The sequence below is a fragment of the Arvicola amphibius genome, chromosome 6 (genome assembly GCF_903992535.2).
Source record: "Arvicola amphibius chromosome 6, mArvAmp1.2, whole genome shotgun sequence".
Lineage (NCBI taxonomy): Eukaryota > Metazoa > Chordata > Mammalia > Rodentia > Cricetidae > Arvicola > Arvicola amphibius.
In genome coordinates, this window is record NC_052052.2 from 34,112,859 (window position 1) to 34,125,175 (window position 12,317).

General features: G+C 45.4%; 2 protein-coding genes across 2 annotated transcripts in view; both read right to left on the reverse strand.

The window, feature by feature from the left end:
- The window catches only part of LOC119817570 (BUD13 homolog), a 90,325-nt gene that overhangs the window by 23,955 nt on the left and 54,053 nt on the right, over positions 1 to 12,317 (reverse strand).
- Positions 10,729 to 11,955, reverse strand: LOC119817573 (eukaryotic initiation factor 4A-III-like). Its single transcript, XM_038334892.1, has one exon. The coding sequence runs from the start codon at positions 11,944 to 11,946 to the stop codon at positions 10,729 to 10,731; it is 1,218 nt and encodes a 405-aa protein (XP_038190820.1). The 5' UTR covers positions 11,947 to 11,955.

Genomic DNA, 12,317 nt, shown 5'->3' on the forward strand with positions numbered 1-12,317 from the left:
ATCCAGACTGGTTTGGTATAGAAACCAGGTGGTAGTGGGCCACGCCTTTAATCCCAGCCCTAGAGAGGTATATAAAACAGGAGGAGACAGCTCTCAGCCAGTCTCATCCTGAGGATTTCTGGAGGAAGGATCAGCATATTCAGACTGAAGTAGAGGTAAGTGGTTATGTCTGGCTGCTTTTCTTTTCTGGTCTTCATGTTGAACCCCAAAATCTTTGTCTGTTTTTTTGTTTTTTGTTTTTTGTTTTTTTTTTTTTTTTTGTTAATCTTGCTACAGTTTATTGAGACTTACTCCAGATTCCCTATACCTTCTTATCCTTAGCAGCCCAGGCTGTATGGTCACAGCAGGCTTCTGTGTTTCTCTGAAATTGGGTCATCTTGAAAAACAGACACAACCCAAAATCTTTCTTTTTCTCTTAAACTGTTTGGTTTTTATTTTTTGGTTTTTCCGACTGTGTTTCCTTCTGTGACAGCCCTAGCTGTCCTAGAACTTGCTTTGTTGCCCATGCTGGCGTCAAATTCACAGAGATCCGCCTACCTCTGCCTCCCAAGTACTGGAATTAAAGGCATGTGCCACCACCTCCCAGTCTTTCTTTTTTCTTAAATAAACTAAATATTTTTCCTATTTATTCTTTTCTACTTTAAACCTATGACTTGTGTAAGTTAAACTCTTTTAAAAGTTCCCATAGTGCTTTTGCGACTTTAGTGTAGGATAGCAATACTCTTTGGCCCGAAATCTGGAGTGGAACAGCAGAATGGTCTGAGAATCTGCAGGCTTGGCTTGCGCATTGGTTTGCTATTTAATCCCCGGACGGCGTTGTGTTTTCTTGACTTACACATGAGAAATAACTCTTATGTTAGCAATAGACTTAAGAAAAGACTGACAATTTTCTTTTTAAAAACAGTTTCAAGCCAGGGCTTGAGGGGTGAACATCTTAATTCCCAGTATTTAGGAGGCCAAGACAGGCGTATCTCTGTGAATTGGAGGGCATCCTGGTCTACATGGACCAGAAGAACATGTCACAAAAAAATCAAAAGGAAAACAAAATTTTAGTGTGTAAAAAAATACAATATTCAGAAAAAGTATTTGTCAAATACCAAAGAAACCTGAGACCTGAAAGTCTCATCATAAACAATATTTTATTTTAAAATTAAATTTAATCTTTTTGAGGCAGTGTCTTGTAGTATTTGCATTGCACTATATTGAACTTTTAAAAATTTGTAGGTCAGCCTCTCCCTCGTTGCTGCCATGGTGGCATATCCACCGCTCTCCAAAGCTGAATATCTGAAGCGTTACTTGTCTGGGGCAGATGCCGGCCATGAAGGAGGTTCAGAGTCCCTTTGGAAGAGGTGCAAAAAAGGACCTAAGCCGGGAGGCACCACTGGCAAGGGATTGCGGATTGTTGATGATGATGTGGGCTGGGCAGCTATCTCTACCACTAAGCTGGAAAGGAAGGAGGAAGAGGATGGAGATTTGCCTGTGGTGGCTGAGCTTGTGGATGAGCGTCCAGAAGAGGTAAAGCAGATGGAGGCCTTCCGCTCCAGTGCCAAATGGAAACTCCTGGGAGACCACAGTGGAGGTGGACATTTCCATCATGATGAACGAGATCCATCTTCTCCTAGGAGGGTTCGTCATGACAGCCCAGAACCATCTCTTCACAGGAGGACCTGTCTCTCTCCTCCTCGAAGGAGTCCTCGTTCCGGGAATAAGACTGTATTTCGAGACAAGTCTGGTCGGAAGAGGAATTTGAAGCTGGAACGCCTGCAGCAGAGGAGAAAAGCAGAGAAGGACTCAGAACGAGATGAGCTCTATGCCCAGTGGGGCAAAGGGCTTGCTCAGAGCCGGCAACAGCAGCAGAATGTAGAGGATGCCATGAAGGAGATGCAGAAGCCTCTGGCCCGCTCTATTGATGATGAAGATCTGGATCGGATGCTGAGAGAACAAGAAAGAGAGGGGGACCCGATGGCCAACTTCATTAAGAAGAATAAGGCTGAGGAGAACAAGCATAAGAAAGTGAGGCCTCGCTATAACGGTCCTGCACCTCCTCCCAATAGATTCGGTATCGGTCCTGGCTACCGCTGGGATGGAGTGGACAGATCCAATGGCTTCGAACAGAAGCGCTTTGCCAGGCTCGCCAGCAAGAAGGCTGTGGAGGAGCTTGCCTACAAGTGGAGTGTGGAGGACATGTAGCTTCTCCGAGGCTGTGCGGTGCTGTGGTGGTGATGGCACAGGACAGCCCGACATCCAGCTCTAATGCTTGTCTTTCTAGACACAGACCAGCAACTCGCGGTCAGTTCTGACCTTTGGACTAGGCACCTACCCTTGGCTGTGTCCATGTTGTCTGTTGACTGACAGCGACTTCTCTATCCCAGGGTTTGTTCTTAGCCAGTGCTTTCCTTCTTATTTTTAAAAATGAACACATATTTATTTTTTTGTAAAAAATCAGTAAGTAAATAAATAAAATTTGTATGTCTAAGATGTGCGTGGTAGCACATGCCTTTAATCCCCACACTGTGGGGGCAGAAACAGGTGTATCTCTGTGAGGTCGAGGCCAGCCTGGTCTCTAATTTCAATTCCATATTAGAGTATCTGAGAAGTCAGCCATCGGGGTACCCTGCTGGAAAATGGCTGAGAAGCTCTTTTCTCACGTTCAGCCACAAAGGATACACACAGATCCTCTGCAAAGATAGTCCCTAGGGGGCCTGGATTTCTCTGCATATCCTTGGCTGTCCTGGAATTGAAATTATAGACCAGGCTGGTTTCAAACTCATTAATATTACCTGCCTCTGCCTCCTGAGTGCTGGGATTAATGGCATGTGCTACCACTGCTGACCATTAGCCCACTGATTTTTAAATTCAGGCTCACTTCAGCTTTCAGGATATGGTCAAAAGCAAGAACCGGATTCTTTGCCAGAATAGAATGTGAATGGCCTCCAGCTAAATTCTCAGTACAGTACTTCTCTTTGAATCCCCACAGAGAGGAGGGAGGATGAAGAGAAAGAGAGACAAAGAGAAGAGAGAAACAGAGAAGAGAAAGACAGGAGAGAGTGAGAGAGAGAAAAAGAGAAGAGGGAGAAAGAAAAGAAAGAAAGAAACAAAGAACGAAGGAAAGAAAGAAAGAAAGAAAGAAAGAAAGAAAGAAAGAAAGAAAGGAAGGAAGGAAGGAAGGAAGAAAGAAACCCAGGCTGATTTCAGACTTCAGATTTTCCTGCCTTAGCCTCTGGAATGCTGAAATAATATCTGTATACAACCTCACCCAACTCAAACATTTTCTAAGAGGGAAGAGAAAAGTTTTGGGGTTTGTTTTCAATAACACAATGTGTTAGGGTTTCCATTGCTTTCAGCAAAATCCCTGGAGCAAAAACCAAGTTGGGGCAGAATGGGTTTTCAGCTTACGTTTCCACATTGCTTTGTTCAGCATGAAAAGAAGCCAGGACTGGAAGGAACTCAATCAGGACAGGAACCTGGAGGTAGAAGCTGAGGAAGACGCCATGGAGGAGTGCTGCCTACTGGTTTGCTCCTTATGGCTTACCCAACCTCCTTTCTTATAAAACCCAGGACCACCAGCCATGGATGGAGCCACCCACAATGGGCTGGACCCACCCCCATCAATAACTAGTTAAGAAAATGCCTTACAGCTGGATCTTATGGAGGTTTCTTCTCAGTTTATTGAGTGCAGTACAAAATGAAGACAGACTGGATAGTAACAAAGTATACAGGCAGTGTAACCCAAAGTCCATCCTCATTTTTATAGTCATATTTTTATTAACTTATTTAATAATAAGGCATGTGCCACAGCACTTGGATCAGTCAGTTCTCTTTCACCATGTGGCACCTAAGGATGAAATTCAGATCATCAGGCTTGGCAGGAAGTGTCCTTACACACTACGCCATTGAACTATCCCACAGCCAGAGAGTTCCTGGGGGTGACAGATTCTAGATGCTACACTCAAGCACAGAAAGTAGAATTATTTTCATGTTTCGATTTGTTGAGTCCTTAACCCTGCTGTGTGGCCAATATGACCTTGAAATCTATTCTTCAGCCTCTACATCACAGATTTTGGGATTACAGTGTGTGCTGCTGCATCTTTCTCAAAATTCCTTGTTGCAGCTCAACAGGTCTGATTTTACACTCTCAGCTACATAGGGAGAGAAAAGGGATTTCAAACTCCTACTGGCTTTGTTGGTAGTAGTCTTGTTACAAGCATAGCATAATAAATTGACAATTTCTTATTTTTATTTTCAAAAAATAACGTATCTTTGCTCACAGGACCCACCTTCCTTTTTTGAAGAAAAGGTGTCTCATTAAGAAACCCAGGCTGTGCTGGGCAATGATAACGGACACCTTTTATCCCAACTCTTGGAAGACAGAGGCAGGTGGAGCTCTGAGTACGAGGTCAGCTTAGTCTATAAAGTGAGTTCCAGAACAGCAAGGGCTGTCTCTAAAAAACAAAACAAAACAAAATCAAAAGAAATAAAGAGAGTGAGAGAGAGGGAAAGAGAGATAGAAGGAGAAAGTGTGGGAGAGCAAAAGAGAAAGACAGAGAACAAGAGAAAAAAAAGAAAAAGAGAGTGAGGGCAAGTAAAAGAGGGAAAGAAAGAGAGAGACACAAAGAGAAACAAGAGGAAGGGAAGAGACAGAACAATAGAGAATAAGAGAGTGAAAGAGAATGAGAGAGAAAGAAAGAAGAAAGAGGGCGCTGGAAGTGGTACGTGCCTTTAATTCCAGCACGTGGGAGGCAAAAACAGGTGCATCTCTGTGAGAAAGAGCAGGGGTGGGGGGGGGGGGCTAGGGCTTCTCTCACCCTGTAGCTCCAGGCTCTTCAGCATCCCTCGCACACACCAGTCCAGAAGGCATGTGGTCAAGTTTATTATGGCAGTGCTCCTACTTTCCCATACCTGTATTATTTCCTTCCCAGACGCTCTCATTAAATACCTGACTAAAGCCTCTTGAAGGAAGAAGGGCTATTTTGGCTTGAAGCTCGAGGGGATACTGTCCACCAGCACAGGAAGGCGTGGTGCCCAGTGGTTCCACGGTGGTGGGAACACGAGGCTGCTCGTTCACATGTCAGTACTGCCTATATTCAGGGCCAGTCAGTGTTCCTACCCACCAGTTAATCCACTCTGGAAGACTTTACACACACCCAAAAGTGTGCTCCCCTGGTGCTCTGGGCATTTTATAACCCATTCGAGTTTATCAATTAAAATTAAGCATCACAGTGTCTTTCTGACTCATGCTTCTAGACATTCACTATAAACACTATAAAAAAATAGGCAATTGTTGCAACAAGAATGGAATGTTTAATGTTTGTTTAATCAATAATCATATGGCCATCGTATGACTTAAGTTAACTAATGTCTGTAAGCTATGTGTATATTATAATATAGCCACCGTTTTTGTTTCTACTTTACAGATGAGGACTGGAGATGTAAAAAGGTTAAATATATTTTGGTTCATATAACTACAAGTTAGGGCGCAAGGATTTGAACTTGAATTGTTTGAAAACCATAAGGCTTATTACTATCTTAAATATAGATTATACTGTGTATATTTCCTTTGCTACCCCTTTTAAGACATGTTCTCTTGTACTACTGGACTGGCATCAAACGTGCTCTGGAACTGGCCTTAAAATTCTGAACCTCCTGCCTCTACGTCCTAAGAGTTTAGATTACTAGCATACATGCAAAACACACCTGGCTTTTTTTAGACAGATCTCACGTGGCCCATGCCTGCCCAACTGAGGGAGGCCTTGTTTTGTTCATCTGTTTGAGACACGCTTGCTATGTAGCTCAGGCTAACCTTGAATACATGGCCCACATTTTTCTTAGCCTCTTTAGTGCTGGGATTATGAATATGTGCTCCTACAATTGGCTAATTGTGTGTACTAGCTAGTCATATCCACTTGATACACAAACCACAGTTATCTGAAAGGAGGGAACCTTAACTGAGAAGAAACCTCCATAAGATCCAGCTGTAAGGCATTTTCTTAACTAGTTATTGATGGGGGTGGGTCCAGCCCATTGTGGGTGGCTCCATCGATGGCTGGTGGTCGTGGGTTTTATAAGAAAGGAGGTTGAGTAAGCCATAAGGAGCAAACCAGTAGGCAGCACTCCTCCATGGCGTCTTCCTCAGCTTCTACCTCCAGGTTCCTGTCCTGCTCGAGTTCCTTCCAGTCCTGGCTTCTTTTTATGCTGAACAAAGCAATGTGGAAACGTAAGCTGAAAACCCATTCTGTCCCAACTTGGTTTTTGCTCCGGGGATTTGCTGAAAGCAATGGAAACCCTAACACATTGTGTTATTGAAAACAAACCCCAAAACTTTTCTCTTCCCTCTTGAAAACTGTTTGAGCTGGGTGTGGTGGAACACAGATATTATTTCAGTAGTATATAGGCTGAGGCAGGAAAATCTGAAGTCTGAAATCAGCCTGGGTTTCTTTCTTCCTTCCTTCCTTCCTTTCTTTCTTTCTTTTTTTCTTTCTTTCTTTCTTTCTTTCGTTCTTTGTTTGTTTCTTTCTTTCTTTTCTTTCTCCCTCTTCTCTTTTTCTCTCTCTCACTCTCTCCTGTCTTTCTCTTCTCTGTTTCTCTCTTCTCTTTGTCTCTCTTTATCTTCCTCCTCCCTCCTCTTTGTGAGGATTTAGAGAGAAGTACTGTACTGAGAATTGAGCTGGAGGCCATTCACATTCTATTCCGGCAAAGAATCTGGTTCTTGCTTTTGACTATGCCCTGAAAGCTGAAGTTAGCCTGAATTTAAAAATCAGTGGGCTAATGGTCAGCAGTGGTAGCACATGCCTTTAATCCCAGCCCTTGGGAGGCAGAGGCAGGTGATATTGATGAGTTCAAAGCCAGCCTGGTCTACAGAGTAAGTTTCAGAAAAGCCAAACATACACAGAGAAACCTTGCAGCACAAATTCTAATTGATCTTAATGAAAACTTGGAGTCAGATATTAGGGGATGAAATCTGAGAGATATTTGTGAGTCAGGCTTCTCATAGTCATGCACAGACCATACAGTATTCCCGTGCATAGAATCCAAACCTGCTACATGTTGCTTGGCATCAGTAACTCTGCCATCTTAGTGCCAGTTTCTATGACCCCATCTTGTATCTTTCATGTCTGAAACATCAATACCATTTTGACAATGCCAAGTTCTGTCCGTTCAAAATATAGCCAGGAAGACCGGGCATGTTGACACACACCTCCAGTCCTAGCACTCTGGAGGCAGAAGCAAGTGGATCTCTGTGAATTTGAGACAGCCTGGTCTCCATAGTGAGTTGCAGGATAGCTAGGGCTATACACAAAACCCTGTCTCAAAAAAACCGAGAGAGAGAGAGACAGAGAGAGAGAGGGGGGGGGGGGGAACCTGAGCACTGGTGGTACATGCCTTTAATCCCAGCACTCAGGAGGCAGAGGCGCAGATCTCTGTCAGTTCGAGGCCAACCTGTTGTACAAGGGCTAGTTCCAGGACAGGCTCCAAAGCTACAGTGAGAGCTTCTCTCACACGAAAGCAAAAAAAAACCAAAAAACAAAAATCTCTCTGGAGAAATGGTTTAGTGGTTAAGAGCACTGACTGCTGCTCTTCCAGAGGTTCTGAGTTCAATTCCCAGCAACTGTGTGGTGGCTCACAACCATCCATAATGAGATCTGATGCCCTCTTCTGGCCTACAGGCATACATGGAGGAGGAGTACTGTATACATTAAAAAAAAATAAATCGGGCAATGGTGGCACAGGCTTTTAATCCCAGCACTAGGGAGACAGATGCAAGGAGATCTCTGTGAGTTCAAGGCCAGCCTAGTATACAAAGTGAGTTCCAGGACAGGCTCCAAACTACAGAGAAACCTGTCTCAAAAAAACTAACTAAATAAATAAATCTTTAAAAAATTTCTTTTACTGTGTTCTGCACGCACTTATGGAGACCAAAGGACAACTGCTAGAGTCAGGTCTCTCCTTCCACCATGTGGGTTCCTGGGGATGAACTGAGTTTGTCAGGCTTGGCTGCAAACACCTTCCCTCACTGAGTCACCTCACCTCTTCCTGCTCTATTGCTTTTTGGTTTTGAGACAAGGTTTCTCTACACTTCTGGCTGGCTTACAACTCCCTTTGTAGTCTGGCTTTGAACTCACTGAGATAGTAACTGCCTCTGCTCCCAGAATAGGGGAATTAAAGGCAGGTGCAGCCAAGCCTGGCTGGAACTATTTAATTTGTTTGGGGAGAGGATTTTTCTTAATAACCCAGGCTGTTCTGGAGCTGTGTAGACCAGGTTGACCTAAAACTCAAAAAACTCCAGCCTTTCCCTCCCGAGGGCTGGGTGTACACAACCACTGCCCAACTTGCCTGCTGTAACACCCGATTCTGTGTTACTCCCTCGGTAAAGTTCGCGCGCCACTGTACCCTATGCAAGTGGAGCAAGGGCCTGGAGATTGAAAGAACACACAAAGAGACCTGGGTCATTTGGAAGGAGATCAGCAGAAAGCCATTTATTTAGCCTTGGGGAGAATCTTTTACATCCAACTCCTGCCCAAGGAATTCCACCCAGGCAGGTGGGAAATTACCATATCTAACTGCTGCCCAAGGACTTCTACCTAGGCAGGTGGAAAATACCATACCAACAATAGAGTCAACAATGCCCTACAGGAAATCACCAGGAGGGGCAGAGGGAGCACAGGAACAAACAGAAGGCTTAGTCATCTGACCAGAAACTGTCCTCTAGATGAGCCCCAGGAGCCGGGCAGTGGTGGCACACACCTTTAATCCCAGCACTCGGGAGGCAGAGGCAGGCGGATCTCTGTGAGTTCGAGGCCAGCCTGGTCTACAAGAGCTAGTTCCAGGACAGGCTCTAAAGAAGCTACAGAGAAACCCTGTCTCGAAAAACCAAAAAAAAAAAAAAAAAAAAAGATGAGCACCAAGAACAAGGGCAGACCCGGGCCCTACAGCCTGCTTTGTACTTAAAACTTTGTGTTTCCTGGCTGTTTCTGGAAAATCCAGGGGCAGAGATATCCAAGGTCAGGGCTCAAGGGAGCCTTGGTCATTCTTTAGGATGTTTCCATGAGTAGATGGTCAAGATGAGGACAGGACAGTGAGGTGGGGGTAAAGGCACTGTGTGCCACACCAGCGTACCAGCCTGAGTTTGACCCCTGGGACCCATGTATGGGAGAGAGAGACAAATCCATGAAACTGCCCTCTGAGCCCCATAGGTGCATTCATATATACACAGTAATAATATCTTAAAAATCAGGAAAGGAGCCAGGTGGTGGTGGCACATGACTTTAATCACAGCACTCAGGAAGCAGAGCCAGGTGGATCTATGTGAGTTCAAGGCCAGCCTGGTCTACAAGACAGGACAGGCTTCAAAGTTACAGAGAAACCCTGTCCAAAAAAAAAAGAAAGAAAGAAAAAGAAGGAAGGAAGGAAGGAAGAAAAAGAAAAGAAAGGAAAGAAGGAAGGAAGGAAGAGAGAGAGAGAAAGAAAGAAAGAAAGAAAGAAAGAGAGAAAGAGAGATCGAGAGTAAGAGAGAAAGAAAGAAAAAGAAAATTTTGAGGGAAAAAACCAAGCAGTGGTAACACACTTTTTTAATTCCAGCACTCAGGAGGCAGAGGCAGGTGGATCTCTGTGAGTTTAAGGTCATCCTGGTCTGAGTGGGAAGTAAGTGAACAAAAATAGGAGCTGGCGAGATTAGCCAAAATTTAGGGCTGCTTGTTGCTCTTGCAGAAGACTGGCATTCATCACCCACAAGGCTGGCTGCTCACCCTCTGCTGGCCTCTGCAGGTACTGCTTGCACACAAAAATAAATTGAAGAAAAAAAAAGCTTGCAATAATGGTAGCTAGACATAGTGTCAAAATGGCCTTTGTAACTCTGCCTTTCTTTTCCCTTCTCCCCAGCACATAGCAGGTGTGTGCATACACCCCCGATTTGGGGGCTGGTTTGCTCTCCGAGGGGTAATGTTGCTGCCAGGGATTGAAGTGCCAAATTTGCCACCCAGAAAGCCCCGGATTGAGTGCCTACAAGAGCTGGCCACGTCACTCTACTTGAAGGCTTCAGTTTCCACTGGCGTGACTGGACTTACCGGGATGCCGTGAGTCCTGAAGAATGGTACTCAGAAGAACAGAAGATCTACTTTTCCACCCCACCTGCACAACGTTTGGCCCTATTAGGCTTAGCCCAGCCCTCAGAATGCCCTAGCACTACATCTGAGCATCCCAATTCCACGCTTACCAAGCCTCAGATTTCCAGCAGAGCACGAAGCTGGCTTAGCCCAGTGTCTCACCACCTCTGTCCCCGGGCCCTTGATACCTTTCCCCTGTAGAATCGCACTTTGGTAGATTCATTTGCGGTAGAATTTGGGTTTTGAAAAAGCACTTTTCTTTTTCAAAACAAGGTTTCTCTGTGTGGCTATGGCTGTCCTGGAACTCACTCTGTAGACCAGGCTAGCCTCCAACTCGGAGATCTGCCTGCCTCTGCCTCCTGAGTGCTGGGACTAAAGATGTGTGAAAGAAGCAAATTTATTTTGACTATTTTTTATTTTGACTCAATTTACATTGGTCAAGACAAACACATTCAAGACAGACTCAAAATCAGCAGGTGCCTTCAAATACTGAACTTACGCCCAAGGGTCTTCCTGAGGGGCTGTGAGAAGACAGTCATTTAAACCCCATTAAACAGAGGCTTCCCGTCTCCGAGGAGGAGCTCAGAAGAGGCGCCACATCCAGGCCCTTGATGCACGAGCACCAGCTTCAGATCAGGTCAGCCACGTTCATGGGCATCTCGTCTATCTGGATGGAGTAGTACTGTTCTATGTCCCTGAGGATGCGGATGTCATCATTCTTCACAAAACTGATGGCCACACCTTTGCGGCCGTATCGCCCCGATCTCCCGATCCTGTGAATGTACAGTTCTCTGTTGTTGGGCAGGTCGTAGTTAATGATGAGGGACACCTGAGGGACATCCAGGCCGCGAGCCCAGACATCTGTAGAAATGAGCACTCGGCTGGCACCTGAGCGGAACTCCTTCATGATGGACTCGCGCTCCTTCTGGGGCATGTCCCCGTGCATGGATGACACAGTGAAGTTGGCTTCTCTCATCTTCTCTGTCAGCCAGTCAACCTTCCTCTTGGTGTTGCAGAAGATGACAGCCTGGGTGACGGTCAGCGTGTCGTAGAGGTCACACAGAGTGTCAAATTTCCACTCCTCTCTTTCCACCGCCACGAAGAACTGCTTGATGCCTTCCAGAGTCAATTCATCACGCTTCACCAAGATGCAGATGGGGTCGGTCATAAACTTGTTGGTCATCTCCAGGATCTCATGAGGCAATGTGGCACTGACGAGAACCACCTGTGTGGCCGGCGGCAGGAACCTGTACACATCGTAGATCTGCTCCTTGAAACCTCTGTTCAACATTTCATCAGCCTCATCCAAAACCAACATCTTGATAGCCCGTGTCCTTAAACTTCTACGGCGAATCATATCAAAGACGCGTCCCGGGGTGCCTGCCACAACATGTTGCCCATAGTCCAGCTTGCGGATGTCCTCCCCAACATTGGTGCCCCCAATGCAGGCGTGGCACTGTACATTCATGTAGTCCCCCAGAGCCAGCAAACCCTTCTGAATCTGTACAGCTAACTCTCTTGTTGGAGCCAAGATCAAAGCTTGGGTTTCTCGAACCTGGATATCCAAGCCCTGGAGGACTGAAATGCTGAAGGTGGCCGTCTTGCCGGTGCCAGACTGAGACTGGGCTATGACATCTCTCCCCTTAATTATCTGCTTGAGAGCGCGCTGCTGGATTGCTGAAGGCTTCTCAAAACCGTAGGCGTAGATGCCGCGCAGTAGGTCCTCCCGCAGGCCCACGGTGTCGAACGTGGGGGTCACGTCCACCTCCTCGCTGGTCTCGAACTCCACTTTGTTCACGTCCTCCTCTTTGAGCAACCACTTCCGCCCGGAGGCTGACATCGCCATCGTGGCTGTGGCGGCCCTGATTTGGAGTCCACCGAGAGGTGAGGAGCGCGAGCGGCAGAAGTCTGACCTACAAATTTTTAAAAGTTCATAATAATGCAATGCAGATAATACAAGACACTGTCTCAAAAATAATAAATTTAATTTTAAAATAAAATCATTATTTATAATGAGACTCTCAGGTCTCAGGTTTCTTTGGTATTTGACAAACACTTTTTCTGAGTATTAAATATTCTTAAACTCTAAAATTTTGTTTTGCTTTTTATTTTTTGAGACATGGTCTCCTGGTCCATGTAGACCAGAATGCCCGCCAACTCAGAGATATGCCTGTCTTGGCCTCCTAAATATTGGGATTTAAGTTATTCAACCCTCAA